This window comes from Vombatus ursinus, unplaced genomic scaffold (assembly GCF_900497805.2).
Source record: "Vombatus ursinus unplaced genomic scaffold, bare-nosed wombat genome assembly UNPS02014830.1, whole genome shotgun sequence".
NCBI classification, from domain to species: Eukaryota; Metazoa; Chordata; class Mammalia; order Diprotodontia; family Vombatidae; genus Vombatus; species Vombatus ursinus.
Window position 1 is genome coordinate 22801376 of NW_020954608.1, and position 16735 is coordinate 22818110.

At 34.4% G+C, this 16735-nt stretch overlaps 1 protein-coding gene across 3 annotated transcripts in view; it reads right to left on the bottom strand.

Annotated features, from left to right (window-relative positions):
* SEMA3A (semaphorin 3A) overlaps window positions 1-16735 on the bottom strand; it is a 596670-nt gene that overhangs the window by 173532 nt on the left and 406403 nt on the right. For all 3 annotated transcript variants that reach the window (XM_027838692.1, XM_027838693.1, XM_027838691.1), the window contains one exon: window positions 2395-2514. In XM_027838692.1, the coding sequence (XP_027694493.1) occupies window positions 2395-2514 (120 nt within the window). The remainder of the gene's footprint in view (window positions 1-2394; window positions 2515-16735) is intronic.

Consider the following 16735-nt stretch of genomic DNA (forward strand, 5'->3'; position numbering starts at 1 on the left):
GAAATATATATCCATTAGCGGAGCTTAAAACTGCACTAAGACTTTTGGGACAACCACACACACTACATACACTCATTTGATTTAACAAGGGATTAATAAAACTGCTATATTTATTCCATTCTGATTCTTAAAAGTTTCTGTACATTAGAAAAAAGTTTTAAAGGTACCGAGAGAGTGAGAATAAGAAAGAGAATGAGAGAAAATATTACCCACTAACCTACCCTCTGTGTCTTTCAGCATTTTGTTCTTGGGAGTGTTCATCCCTTCGAGGCCAACTTTTCTGGTAGAATTTTATTGCATAGGATCCTCCATATCCTTTCAAATTTGTTTTCCCAAAATTTAAGGCATATGTCTAATTCTGCCCAAATTTCTTTTCTTCTCTCACAAACTCCAGGAACCTCCCAGTGTTTCTATCATTTGCACCCTAGCAACTAGTTTCTCCCTATTAGAGAGAATCTGATCCAGAGCAGAATTTCTCATATAGGCTTTCACTTTTTGAAGTATGAAATTGTCATTTAGACAAGCCAAAGAGTTATTAGCAATTCTGCTTCTTGGCAGAAAGATCTTCAGCAGATGTCTAGATAACTGAAGCTTCCCATCACTACTATAGCAGAGCATTGAAAATTTAAGTGACTTGCTCAGGCTGGATCTCTTAGACATTACGTGCCAAAGTAAGAACTCAAAGCCATGTATTTGGACCACTTAAGACAGATGCTACTATGCGACAATGCCTCAAAAGTTTGTTTTTAGATTGGAAATTTGAGTTGGAAATTTTTAACAAACAGACAATACCTGCTTCTAGTTTGGAAGGAAGTTACTGTGTAAGGGCATTAATAGATACGGATTGGAAAGCTCTCTACCTATTTTTGGATATGAGACCAACAATTGATGGGGGACATTTTGAAAAAAAAAAGAAGTACAATGTTAAATGCTATTTGGTAAATTACTTTTGTCATCAGCAATATTCCCTTCTGGTCAGATAACACTTTCAATGATGGTCAATTTCAATTTTACCCTGAATTTGAGCTAATTTTCTTCATTCAATTATCATTAGAAAGTAACAAAACGAGCAAATACTTAGAAATCAAATCATAGGATACTAGATTTATAGAAGAGTGAAATGTAGCTTTTAAGAAGGAACAGCATTATTGAAAAGATATAAGAGGCCATCAGCTCCTTGATTTCACAGGTGAGGAAAGTGAGGCACAGAGTTAACTGATATAATAATAACAATGATAATGACAACAAAAGCAATAATAATAACTAGAATTTAACCTTTTAGATTTACAAAGGGTTTTACAGATATTTCATTTGATCCTTACAACACTACTGAGGGATGCCATTATTATCTCAAATTTAAAGATGAGGAAACTAAGGTAGATAGAGGTTCAGTGACCTACCCGTGATCACACGGTCACATAGTAAGTATCTGAGTCCAGATTGGAACTTGATTTTTCCAATTTCACGGCTAGGACTACTGCATCACCTGCCTTGCTCAGAAGCACTTCTTTCAATATGAAGGAAAGTTACTCCTTTAACCTCTAGCCTTTTTTTTTTCTTTGTTAACATACACTCTCCTTGTATTTACCACTTGAGTTCTCCCCACTCCCCCTGTGGAGTAATGAAAGTCAAATGCTATATTTCTCTCTTCTCTACAAAGTGGCCCATTGCAAAAAGGCTGTGAGTCTAAAATAAAATTGGTTTTGATTAGGTCACTTTGAAATTCTCACAGAAACATTTTCAGAGACTTGGGACTAAATTCAGATGTTCACCCTTAAAAGTGATTTGAGTGGCTGAAGTGGGATTGAATTCACATCTTTCTGATTATACATCTAGTACTCTCTTCATTTTGCCAGGTTCCTTTCCTTACAATTAGAAGAATAAATAAAGGTATAAAAATCAGTACTAAGCAAAGGCAGAAAACGAAACAAAAAGCTATTTGGATAAAATGGGATACCAGAGAAGCATGTATAATATGTGTGCATGGGTAGCATCTAGTCTTAATCCCTAGGCAGAAGAAAACAGCTGGGGTGGTAGACACTAGTACTGTCTGAGGGAGGAACTAGAAGGGGAGGCCGACACAATGAAAGACAAAAGAGACCACAGTACACAAAGAGCCTGTTGGCATCGGCCACCAAAACAAAAGAAAACTGACTTACTATTCTGGGGTAAAAACAAATGTTAGTTTTCTTTGTTCCCTTCTGCTCTTAAGCTATTGGTAGATGATGGCTTCATTTGATTAGCATTCACAAATCAGAAATAATATCAACATCTCAATTAGAGGCAGATCACCCAGAGCAACAATTTGGAAACTAAATGAGCTGCAGTAATTAGCAATAAGTCATTTAAATAGGAAAAGGGTCATGGACAAGATTTTTTTTTAAACAGCTTTACCTCAGGATGGCGTCCAATTTCAATGTAGGTGCAAATTGGATGAAAAGCCCCTGTTCCACAGGCATACAAGTGAGTTTGGTTATAAGCCTTAAGCACCTTGATGAAATTAGCACATTCTTTCTGTAAGAAAAAAAATATAATAAAATAAAATAAAACAGTAAATTTAGTTTGACTAACATATCCTCTAGTGTGTTGGATATGCTAAGAGGAGGAACAGACTTTTTTCATTTGAGGCCTTTTTACAACACTTCTAAGGCTTGTTTATTATTCAGCAGCCCATGACTATTTTAACCAAAGGTCTAATTGTTCTGCACGCAAGGGTGCATAACTTCAAAATACACACTTCTTTCAACACAAAGGAAAGTTACTCCTCCAATTTCTTATCCTTTTTCTTTGCCAAGATGTGTCCTCTCTTGTCCTGGCTACTTAATTTTCCCCTTTGAGTATAAGGAAAGCAAAGTCCTATATATTTCATTTTCTATTCAAAGTTGTACATTGCAAAGAGGTCATGAGTTTGAAATAGGACTGGCTTTGAATGGGACACTGTGAGCAACTCACCTAAATATTCCTAGAGACCAGTGTTTTTTGTTTTTTTTTTTTTAGTTCAGATATTCACACTATCAAAACTGATGTTTTCAGTTACTTTAGTTTAAATTTACTTCTGGTTTATTTGAAAAGAAATGGAAGAAAGTGATAACAGACAACCAAAAATCCCAACTGGGTTCCCCAGGAATTCTGGGGTAGATTAGGAGCAGGAAATTAATCAGCGTCATTATTAAAAAAAAATGTTTTCCACACTGCAAGTAAGGTGGACATGTAAAAATGGGAAGCTTTTGATGACTATTTGCAAACTTTAAAAAGTATAAATAAAATATAAATCTTGTATAAAAATGAGAATAGGAATCTATTAATTACTCATTACTAGAAATTTATATTTAACTGAGGAATATCTAAATGGGTTGCACTGTATTAGGTAAAGTGTGATTTTTAAAAAACACAGCACTCTCCCCCCCCATGTGTTATATAATTTTCAATGAAGATAGTTTCACATCATGAATTTTAGTGTTAGGATCTTTTATATAGGATCTTTAAGGAAATGTCTCTAGAGCTGGCAGATGGAGCAGGAGAGGTAGAAGGAGAGGGGAACTATTTGATCAAAACTTTTTTAATATACATTGAAGTGAATTCCACAAGAGAAAATGTTTTCCATCCTACAAATAAAAATTCTCTCCTTAGTTAAAGAAACACTAGGGGGGAAATCCCAAAATATTAAAACGTATTTTTATTGCTATAGTAATCCATAGCAGGAAAAAAGCAATTTCTTATATTTTAATAAGTAAATCTACATCGACATTATAAAAATCAACTACCATAACAACTTCAATAAGCTATTATGGTCCACTGCCCACATAATACAAATTTTAAAAATTAGTTACATATAATATACAATGTGTTATGAGTTATGTTATTGCACACATAACACGCATTTTTAAAGTTTTCCAATTGGGTATTCATCTGTGGGACCATAAAACCATAAAAGTTTAGCTAAAGATTGTTTTATATTTTTTCCAGATAGTTTCCAACCAGACTCCGTTTCTTTCTCTGGACAAACAGAAGTAGGAAAAACAAATAGGTAACTGTAATAATAAAGGGAAAAGTCAGAACGCAGTAGAACTGAAATTGGCCAATCTCGTGGAAGGAAAGTTTTATCCTATTGCTACACTCAAAAAAGTCAGATGTAAATCCATCTTGATATTACATTCAGTCTGTTAAGTGAAAACCTTAATGGTTGAGGTGTTATAGTTTTTTGGTCTGATCTTTATAAACACACATGCATTCTGTGTTTGCACCTGAAACTTTTGGCCTTACCTCTATTGCCCCCATGAAATGAGAATGAGGCAGCCAAAAATGAATAGAATTAATTCACAAATTAATATCAATTCAAGTGATCCCTATTGTTGTCTATGAGAATCTAATTTTTCTAGGAGCAATTATGAGGCAGCCCTTTGAAAATATCCTTCCAAAGATGTGTTAAATCTTTAAGTACAGAGCTTCAGGACTTCCTATTCCTACTCAAAACAAATCCTTGCTGCTTTTGAAAGAGAGATGGTTAGTTTTTTTCAATTGTTTTAAGACAGCCTTTTAAGTTCACTTTTTGTCTAGCTAGACCTTATAAAATGTTAATGGAACTCAAGAATTAATGTCTTAATTTTATAATATTCCCCTTAGAAACTTTAATTTGACAAGATTGTCTTTGTTTCATTATAAATATACTCATCCCCACATAAAATTCTTATATAGACAAAAAAAATTTAACGGGTCCTTAGTTTCTTCCCTCCCCATTTGGTCCCTTTGCCTGTCCTAAAAATTCCCTGTGCTCAGAACCTGGGGCATATTGGGAAAAATAGAATGGTTTATTAATGAAGGAAAACCATATTCTACATATGCCAACACTAAGCATTTGGGGTGTTACTGTGCTTCATTCTCAGGATTACATGCGTTAAAAAAATTCAGATTAGATTAAAGATTCAGATTCAGATTATTATCACAAATAAATGGATAATTTATGGTAAAAATCAGAGGCATTGGCAAGGGGTATAAATGTATATATCTGTATCATCTATGGGGAAACATCCATGGCACGTCTCAAATCACACATGTAGATGATTACTTACACTGTTTTACATAAAGACAATCTGAAATAGTCATTTAATTGCTACTGTTATTGTTATTATTACAGCTAATATTTATATAACACCTATTATGTGCCAGGCATTGTGATAAGTACTTTGCAGACATTATCTCATTTTACCTTGGGAGGTAGGTGCTGTTATGATAGTACTCCCTTTGCAGTTAAGGAAACAGAGGCAGAGTTTAAGTAACTTGTCCAGGATCATACAACTAGTAAATGAGACCAATTTTGAACTCAGATTTTCATGACTCCAGGTCTGGCACTCAATTCACTAATTACAACAAATTTATAAATTCCATATTACTGAGGACTTACTATGAGAGGCAGTATGGTGTAGTGAGGAGAGAGCCAACTTCATAGCCAGAAAGTCCTGAGTGCGAGTTCTGCTTCTAAAACACACTTGTTGCATTACTCTATGTCATTTAACCTTTCAACATTTTAGACAGCAGAAAAGGTTCCAACTTGCAGTAATAGAGAGAGATTCCTCACCACTCCCCCTTGAGTTCCTCACACCAATGAAATCACAGATCTAGTTCCTATCTCTTTTCCTTATGTTAACCAAAAAAAAAAAAGCCAAAACAAAAACAACAACAACAACAAAAAAAACACTTACTATGTACAAAGTACTATGCTATGCAATTAGTGTGTGTGTGAATGTGGGGGTAGATGGGAGATATTAAAAAATAAATACCTTGTAAGTCTCACAATCTAGTGATTAGGCATTCATTATGGCACATAGCTTACATAGCACATGCTACTATCACAATAGGCTGCATTTTGTCTATCTAATAAATGGGAATAAATCTTAATCTGAAATCCAATAGAACTTCTATCAATTTTAAAAAGTGGAAGGGCTTCCATTTACCTGATTTTTAGATTGATCTGAAATGTACCTAATTTCATATTGAGTTCAAAATTAAATGAATTATACTAAATCCATTTAAACCCCCCAAATTTCTCATCTATTACACTCCCCAGGTAAAATAAAGAAAATGGAAAAGAAAGGGATTAGACTCAGTATGTGTTAGACAAGGGACATAAATTTTCCGTCCATGCTTAAGAAGTTGAAATAAGTATAGAGCATGGTTACAGCTCTGAAATCTTTACCTGATTCCCCCCACCCCACCCATTTGTACATGTAAAACAATGCTAAGGGTTTGCGGATTATTTTACTATCCTGGTGTTTTGGGTTACATGCTTACAATTTTTTAGTACTTTGGTTTGCCCTCTCTAAAATGTACTCCTATCCACTCATATTCCCAAGAAGTTTGAGGGTCTTTTAATTATTATCTGGAAAGCACATAAGTTTTCTGCAAATGCTGAGATTCACACACACAGAATATGATGGGTTTCTATGTCTTTCTATCCTACCTTTCATAGATGAACCACTACAAAAAGGAGATGTCTAGACACTCCCAAAGCTTGTAGGAAAAAAAAAAATAGTATCTATACACACCTCTAGATGTGAAACTTGGCAAACAAGCTTAATATGGACGCTGATGATTGAATGTATCAGTTCTACATAGCGGCTAAACCCACCCTGTTGGCCCACAGCCTGGAATGAGTTAGTTTATCACTCAACTGGGCTCTCCTAGCTGGCAGTAGGTTGTGTTTCTGCCGTGCCCTGAGGCTAGCTGGATATTGCTTTGAATGTGAAGGACCATGCAAATAGAACAGAGAGAGAGAGGGAAAAAATGAGCTCCAAGTATAAGATACTTGAAGGGAAACAAAAGAATTAAATGAAAATTTCTACATGGGCTAAAAATAGCAAATAGGAGAATGTATCAACAGCCACTCCAGGAGGGGGAAAGGAATTAAATTAACTGCTTCTATAAAAGAGCCAGGATCTTAAAAGAACCATTGTTGGTAATCGTTTTTTTTTAAAGACAGATTTTACATAAATGGTTTTCAATCCTGTCATTCATTTGATTTAGAAAAAAAAGTCTCAAGTTATTGCTGCCAAGGTTTTGTTAGTTCCTAAACAGGATATTCATTTTTGTTTGGAACCAGCTTGAATATTTCCTTAGGAGGATAGAGTGAGTGTGGCATAGGAAGGAAGCACACTTCACACATTTCTGCTCCAAGGAGGCAAAAGAACAGATTTTGTGACCTTTGCTTGAACCACAGAAATTCTGAAAACTTTTCAACTGTAATGTACTTTTTGGCACCACATTGCTCTTTGACTGACTACTAGAGGGTTACAGGGTGATGGAAGAGAACAATCCAGTCAAAGTGAATACTTTTTTTGAAGCCTTTATCCTTTCTGTGTTGTATGTGGTCAAGGTTATCAACAGGCTTTGGTTTGCTTAGGGCTGATCAAACATATCTGCTCCTGTGATGATGTTTGAAATATCTTCTAGTCCAAATACATAATAAACATTTAACTAAGCTCTGAAAAACTGCCCTTAAGAGATTAAACAGCAATAAATTAGCCTAGGCAAAGTCTATGCCTGATGATCAATATATCATCTTTATTGACAAAACATTTACATTCATTTGTAAGAGAGTTTTCAGTGTTTGTAGATCAAATAGATACAGGAAATATGGAGAAAGAGATTAGGCTACAAAAATGAATTAGGGGGAAAAAAAAACCCTACCAAAAATCCCTTAAGAGTCAAATGCACAATGTTTCAAAAACAAATATTGCAGCTATGTAATACTGATTAGACTGTGTTAGTCAGATTTTTCCTGGACAGTTCCTAAAATAAAGTCCATCCATCTGTCAAAACAACTGCTCCGTGTTTGAAAGTTAAAATAGTTGAGGTGTTTTTAATAAGCTTCCACTAACTGCACCCACAATAAAAACATAGGATTTACAAACATGCCCTTTCAGATTCTTCAACTATTGACAATATACTTTTTGTTTTAAGTTAGAAATCAGAGCACCTCTCTGTTCATATGACTGATCTAGTCAAATCTTTTCCCCTCTCCAAATGACTTATACTATATTAAAATATATTATGATATAAATCAGCTCAAATGGGAAGAATTCAGCACTGCCTCAGGTCAGTGAGCATTCATTTAAAACAAAAAGAGATTTGTCTCTGTTCCTTCAGTGAGTTAGAGTGAATGATTTTAAGGTATCATTTAACAGCTGGGAAAGCAGAGGAAACATTTTCCTATCATGCTGGGTGGATGTATTTATGTATGAAATTTCATTAACAAACTTAATTTCTGAAGTTAATCTGTTGACGTTCTTTTCCTCTGGTCAATTTATTTGGCAAGCTAATGGAATCTGAGGATCCTAGTGCCAAAACAGTAATCCTGGAGATTGCTGCTGTCACTCACGTTATCCCTTCCTCTATTTAAGATGTCCCACATTTATCTAGCAATGTTGTTGTTTCCTTCTCGATTTTTTTTGTTTAATCATTATGCTATTTCAGCTGTGATTGTATCATCCCCCAAAAAGCTCAGCCTCTCTTTCAAGATGCTATAGACTTCATTAAAAGATCTGAGAGGTCTATTCTTCAGAGAGATACATATGGCAAAAGCTAGACGTGGTCTGCATGTTACTAATGTAAATTTAGTTGGCCAATTTTGAATGTACATTATTTAAATAATGTTGAATTTAAGAACTGGCTTTTTGTTTCCTATGAGCCTTGTAAAATATAAGTAGGCTATACCATCTACCACAATATACCTTTGCATATTTTACAGTATATCTTAGATTGCTTCATTGCTCACCAGAATCATTCACCATGAAATAAAACCAGTGTAGTTTTCTACTTTATTACTGTCATTCCTATGTTTTGTAGAAATATAAAACCATATGGCTAGACTAGTGGTGATATTCATATTGGTTTTAAGTCACAAAGTTTAAAAATCAGTCCCTTATCACTACTTTTTAAACTATGTAGTGTAAGTATTGAAGGCCATGTCTGCACAAACCTATAAGGTCAACTGTTCCAACTGATCATTCAATTAAATGACAGGTTGGACTGAATGTTTCTTTCCCACTAAACTGCTTTGTTGTTTTACTGAGTTGGTGAGTGGACTAATTGTTTTGAAATCATGTTTTTATAGTCAAAGATTGCATAAATATTTTTCTTTAGATTTACAACCTTCAAACTTCATCAAGAAAAAAATACACTTTGGCAAGATAGGCATGACAGATGATGCTACAACACTGGTGATAACCACCAAATTAGACTTCCTTATGCTGTTAAAAGGGTCCTGGGAAGTTTCAGGATGAAGTTGCTGATGGACTAGAGAAGCTGATAAGACCCATTGGCAGCCTAACACATTTTCTTTAAGTCTAACTATCATTCAGATTCAATGTTCAGTGCTTCTGAACCATCTACCTAATATGACCCATTCAATAATTTTCTAGAGCATGTTTTAAAGGGGTTTGTTTTGGTCCATAAGGCAAATTGACTAGTCTTCCGGGGAAGTTATAGGGAGAACATGGAAAAGAATATATACAATATGAAAATGTGGATGGGTAGCAATCTATCCAATGGAGGGAATATCAATGAAATGAGTTCTATTGAAACATGATTTTCTCTATCTCTCTAATTTGTAAAAAGCTAATTGAAAAAAAGAAGAGATTTATATGACATGTTACAAAACTTAATTCACTATGCCTCAATATAAAACCAAATGAATTTAGCTATTAATCACTCAAGTCCTTATATTTTTCAATAGAACATTACATGGCTTTCAGTTTTGTTAGTTTTGCTTTCTGTGACAATGTCATTAACAATAAGATCTCAGAAAAGGACTAATATGAAGAAGGTCAATCTGATGCCATTTACCACAGGTACCATTATCAGAAACATGTTTAGCACTAAAATTTATAGTTTCCTCTTAAACCCTTTAAATATATGAAAATCAAAATGAAAAGACAATGCAATATAATGAAAATGGCATTGGATATACATTCAGAAGAGCAAGGATTCAAGCCTATATACTGCACTTAACAAAATGCCTAGCACATAGTAGGTGCTTAATAAATGATTAATTGATCGATTACTCCTTGTATAACCTTGAGTAAGACATTCCTCTGGCACTTAATTTCTGCATCTGTGTGTTGAGGGAGTTGGCCTATAATACATGATCTCAAAGGTCCATTCCAATCCTAAATTCTATGCTTATAAGTGACCACATGGAAGCTCAAATAGTAGATGAGATATACTTATGGTGAAGTCAAAAACAAAGTGTTCAAATTTCAGGGAATGACTTTATTCTTTTTCTTAAAGATTCTTCTATCTGATGCAGAGAAACAAACGGCATTCTTTGATCAAAGCACTAACAGATATATCATAAAAAGGCCTATAAAATATCTCACATTGTCTAGAAACAAAGTTGAATGCAAACTTTAGAATCACTCTGATTTTAAAACGACTTCCTTCCTCAGGTGACTCAGAACATTTAGATCAAAATGAGGATCCCTAGGGATACTCAATCTAAATTCCTCTACTCTGAATACCTTCAGAATTTCTGTAAACTCATTTTTTGAGATTGCCTTTTTTTAAGGCAATTGGGGTTAATGGACTTGCCCAGGGTCTTTAGGTCGCTTTTTTAAAGTGTCTTTTGGAGACAGAAAGATTCTTAATATCTAATTTTAACACTCCTCCCCAACTACCACTATTTATTAATTCACTTCCACTTTGTTCTGAATTCAACCTGTAGGTCACTTCAAATAAGCTTAAATACTAATTTTTTTTTTTCCAACAATACACAAGCATAGGTAAAGTGCATGAGCCAACTAGACTACCAGGAATCCAAGGCCTATGACCAAGAGAACAGGGAAGGACTTTTAAGAAAAGTATTGTCAAGGGTGGAGCTGTCACTAACCTCAGGATAAAGTCTTCATAACCCAGGTTTTTGACGTTCTCTCTGCCTAATACCTCAGGCAATATGCTGTAGAGCCTGATATACAAAATACTAGAGAACATAGTCATCCAGGGAACCAAACCAAAATAGTATTAAAAATAGATCTCATCTGGATTTCTTGCTGTACCTGTTACCAAGTCAATAAACTCTGTAGCCATAGAATAAAGGTGTGAATTTAGGAATGCCAATCTAGAAATTATCCTTGAAGGACTTCTTCCTAACCTGGTACTTGAAGTATCTCATCTTTTTTTTTTTAACCTTTGTCAATGACAGTGATTAAAAACATTGAATACTCTGACTTTGTTTCCCCAGTTATTCCACAGGAAACAGCACATGTTAATGCACCTGGGCACAGTAGAAATTGCTCTCTTTTTAACGAGGTGCCTATTCTACTCTAATTTCTACTAACAGGCACCAAAGCCAAAAATACTCCAGGAATAGCTGAGCCGAAAGTGAAAGTAAATCTACCAAGTGTTGAAAGGACCCAGGAGACTGCTAAGATATAGGATATAGTTGCTAAGTAACTTAAGAACAATAAACAAATATATAAATATGTACAATGTAGTTATTTTTCATTGTTTTAATGTAGAAAACTAATTCTTAAAAATCCCCTAAAAACTATTCTCTCAATGGAGAATTGGTGTTTATACCCACATTCAAATAGACGGTGCCACGGTTCCCACTCTTCTCTTCTTCCCCTCCATTTACCTCCCCTCCTCCAACACTCTAATCAAAACCCAGTTCTTTCATCTGGAGTTAACAAAAGAACATGCTGGAAGTAGTTAACAAGGTGGGGGTGAGGAGATGGGGCTTTGGTAGAGAAGAAAGGAAGTATTAGGTAGATATGTTCTAATGTTCAAGCCAAGAAATAAAATAGGAAAAGTTTCATTCCCTAGGCATACATGTATTACATATTGTTCATAGGAGCATACATATGTGGTCTGTAGAATGATAATTCTATTCTAAACATAGAAATTATTATTCTGGATATAATTACAATTTAGAGGCAACAATTTTATCATCTGTTCCTTCTTTTGATGACTAAAAACATAGATCTGACCACTGATATTTTCATTTTAAAAGATGACAATGGAAGCTCAAATGTCCTACAAAAACCAAAAGAATAAACACAGAATTAAAGGTAGTATGACAGATAGTGGGATTGATATTTAGAAGTAGGGCACCTTGTCTGAAACTTTCTCAGTTTGTAAGAAGGCAGCTGCCTAAGGCTAAGATGCTTGGGCCAAGCACCAAAGTCTAAATTGCTTGTTTATGGATTCTCCAGGTAAAACTGATACAGTTTGTTTAAATCAATAGGGAATTCTAGCCAGAGATGGAATTAGGTCAAATGGTTGAAGATAATAATATTGTCATTGGTTGTTTATGAGGGAGTCTAATATGTTGATGTCTCATTTTGACTTGAAAATAGCTTTAGGTTCTTGATAACCAAGCTTTTGTGGTTTCAACTGAGGCTCAAATATGATGCCAGTAAGTCATCTCTGTTCATTCTACATCTAAGAGAAGACATTTCCAAGATAAGTATGGAGAGATTCATCACCTGAGGGTTGACAATTAAGTGTTGGATTCTTGGCCATGGTTATCCACGAGATATCATGCATATTCTTTAAACTCTTTCCCACACTTAAGCTAACATACCAATTTATTGAAGTTAATTGTGAATGTGAAAGTGGCAGAACTTTCTAATCAATATCTACATAAATTGGTGGAAATGGACCAGTGAATTACTGATTAATTGAAAGGACATTATCACTAAACTATAATCTATCTGTGGGCACAGATTCTTTTACATGTACAATGAACTGTAAGAGAATGTCTTGGAAATTGGAATAAAGTTTATGTAAAGGCCCATTTTATTTAAACCTTATGATTCTTCTGACTTGAAATTGATATTGAAGTTTTACAGTTTATAATCCTTATCAATTATAGTGTTATTTTGAAACATAAGGGATGATTATCTTTTTCAGAATTTAGTCTATTTTGAATATTTCTTTTAATACATAAATATCATGTCTTATTCATTATGTAAGTGCTAGCATTTGAAGATCTAAAGTTCCTTCAGAGCAATGAAAAAGGAAAACTTTAAGACTATTCCATTGTGGTTTTAAAAACAAGGGAACAGTGATTCCCAGCCTTTTGTATAGGTCTCCAAATTCAGAGAGAATGGCTGAGTCAACAGGAGGCAACAGGATCAGCCCAGAGTGAGGCAGGGTGTCAGCACTAGCAATGGTTAAACCTCAGGAAGTAGCTAGAGTTCAGAAATAGGGTTGATACTTGGCACTCCTTACTTTGCAGCTTCTTAATCTTTAGAATGTGCTCTTGGTTTTGAACTCTGACCAGCAACCAACTTACTCTATTGCTTGCTACTTTGGATTCCCCTGTCCTATAGTCACTCTGAGACTAGCCTGGCCATCAACTAATCTTTTGTTAGGGTTTGTCCCAATTCTTTGGATTCTTCTCCTTTGCAAGACTTTTTTTTTTTTTAAATTACCAAGAACACAGTCAGAGGAGGTGGAAGTGTACCATCCCTAGTGCCCCTAGCTCCTTTAAAAGTGTATTATGGCACATGGCTATTTAGAACATTTAAATGCATTTAAAATAATATTCTGAGAATTTCACAATGGTCTTCGTTGGTGGTGGTGGGAAGGCAGGGTTGTTGATATTTTATTGCTATAGTCCAAAAAAAGCCTGAAGCTTGATAGTTTATAACCAAAAGTCTAATTAATGGCATGTTTTGGCTTGAGATGAAATATACCCATGGAAAATATGCATGGAATTGTAGTTTGTAACAATTATGTAACTAGGTTGGTCACTAAAAGGCAATGATTACAAATACACCATTTAAAGAATCAATGGCTGTAAACAAATATAGGAAGCATAGTGCAAATTAAATCTATGAAGTTGTGTGTCTGTTAGTATTAAATTAAGTTGCTAAATGCAAAGTTAGACAATCTTGACCCAAATTCTCTTCCCTTAGGAACTGTGCAAATCATAATTGTGAGATACTGCCTATACATACACACTTGCAGATACACACACACACACACACACACACACACATTGTATTTGTATTTAGAATGAACCACATAAAAATCTCTAACAGGTAAACTGATCTAAAAGAAGTGTCTTTTTAATCCAAATGTTTTTCCTTCTCTTCCTACACAGCAACAATTTTGGATGTACACTGAATGCTAATGAGGGAAAAATTCACCATTCTACCCCCCACTTCTGAAAAATTAAATTCTATTTAATTACTTTAATTCACAGTGCTTAATTTCTTAGGAAAGATTTTGACTCTTCAGTCTTACCAACAACACCCCCCAAAACAAACAAACAAACAAACAAGCAACAAACTTCCTCCATGCCCAAGATTTGTAATTCTTAGTCCCCTGTTTAAACTAATATGTTTAAATATTGAATCAAAATACATGCTTTAAGGGACTTCCTGGAGGAATAGACACATTTATTTCATTCTCTCATTTCCTCATGGCACAACAGATTGAGACATAATTTTTCAGACTTATAAAGTCAAAGCTATTTAATCATTCTTTTTTCATTATGAAAAGGTAACATAAAAAGATAAAAAAAAGCATTCGTTTCTTTAAAATATGTTGAACAATAGGGCTTCTGATGTTATTCAGTCTCTACTAGTAAAGAAACATCTTTGTTAGGATAAAGGATTTCTTTATAGTAATTTGCTTGAATATGTTGTTTGTACTGGGAGACATGCAAGCCAATTTTTCAAATGCAAGTAATTCTCAGTGCTAGTGTGTAAACTGAGTATCAGGTACTTGATCTGATCCAGTTACATTAGGAGTGGGTTGCCTACTTCCGAATCCTGGAGTTAAATTGCAATCCCTGTGCTCGGTTACGCATTTACTTTGTCATATGAAATAAATTGCTTTCACATTTTGACATAACATACTTCCATATTTTTCTCAAGCAAAAACCCTAAATAAAATGAGAGGAAAGGAAGCAGACTGAATTTTTCCTGCCCAGTTTAGTGATTCTTCCTAAGGCAAGATTTCCATTGACCTTAATCAGAGATAATACATGTATTTCCAAAGTGTCATTAAATGCTGGTGAAGGAAATGAAATCAAGAAACTGTACAAAATGAGATCTAGTCTTCCACTTGTGAGATCAAGGGTTAAATCTAATATGTTCCTATGAAAAGATGATGATTTCAAACAGAAGATGAAATCAAGCTTGAGATAGTAAATGGTTTTTGTAATTCAGGAGTTCTAATTCTTGAGACAAGCAGAATAGTATGGTACAGTGGTTATGAAAATGTGGCCCTAGACCCTTGGGGTCCCCCAAAACATCCCAGGGTGAACACAAGGTGAAAACCATTTTTATAATAATATTGAAATGTTTTAATTTCTAATATGATAAGTATCAGTAAATATAAGCAACATTAAACAAAAGCTCTTGGGTTAAGGTACTGAATTATTTTCAAGAATGTAGGGGATTGCAAGCCCCACAAAATGTCAAAAATCACTAATAAAGGGGTTAGCAACTCAGCTTCAAACCTGAAGTAATTGGGCTCAAGCCCTGTGTCTCTCATGTAATGGAGATGAGATGTTGGACAAGTCACTTAACTCAGGATCTAGGCAACTTTCTAAAATAGGAAGGTGCAGAGGAGGTGCTATCCCATTTTGGAGAGGGAATCTCCTCACCTGGGAGTTCCTTATAGCAATGAAATCAAAGACTCTGTCCATATCCCTAATCAGATAAACAATATGTGATCACCTATCAAAATTTCACTTTTGGAAAAAAATTATTTGAATTTTATGTTAGCTTTTAGTGAAACAAGAGTAAGTTTCTATCCTAACAACATATATGTATACATGTGTCTTTAAATTTTCAATTCTGCTGCTTTGGTGAATGCTGCTAGGAATTTACAACTGGAATAATTGTGGGTTTTGGGGGGGAAATGCTAGATTATTATAACATTAAGAAAAAACATAATTGCTGAAGGGGAATGAGGGAAGCCAAAATATTCTTCAGTGCTAGCAAAAGAGCTAAAAGTTTAGCTCATCAAAATGTATCTCAGCATAGAGATGTTTTGAAAATCTGACATTTTTTCTCATACTGTTATAATTTTGATTTTTAACCACATTCAAAATACTGCAAGCATAGTCATGCAAATGGCATTTTATATCATCTAAGCTTATCTCACAGAAGAATGGTTTACTTAAAGAAACAAAAGATGAGAAATCAGAGATTCACTGATTCAAAGCAGACTCTCCCATTATTAACCTTAGCTTATGTCCATTTTTCTTTTGTTAGTCAATCAACAAGCATTTACTAAGCATATACTATGTGACAGGCACTAAACAGGAATATAAAGTTAATCTACATATAATAATTTTAGGAATATCAAAGTAAGATCATAAGCACCAGGCAAATACCAAGTAGCAGGGTTAAGCCTCATTATAAACGGAGATTCCTAACATCAGGCTACTGGAATTACATACAGAGTTCTGCCAACTGGACTATGTGGTTTTACTTACAATTTATTAGTTGTCAAATCACCAAAGTCTTGTGTTAAAAGGGACTTAATGGATCACTGAATTCAAAAAAATCACAAACAAGTGATTATATAGATAATTTGGTAATATGAACTTATTTTTTAATTTATGTATGCTGAAAACTTGTTGTTTTGTTGAATTGATTTACTTTGAAATTAAATGTATTTTATTTTATTTTTTTGCATTTAAAAGCCATATTCTCAGAAGACTCTACCAGAGTATTAAAAACATGGCACCCAAAAAAGACTTCACCAGAATATTGAA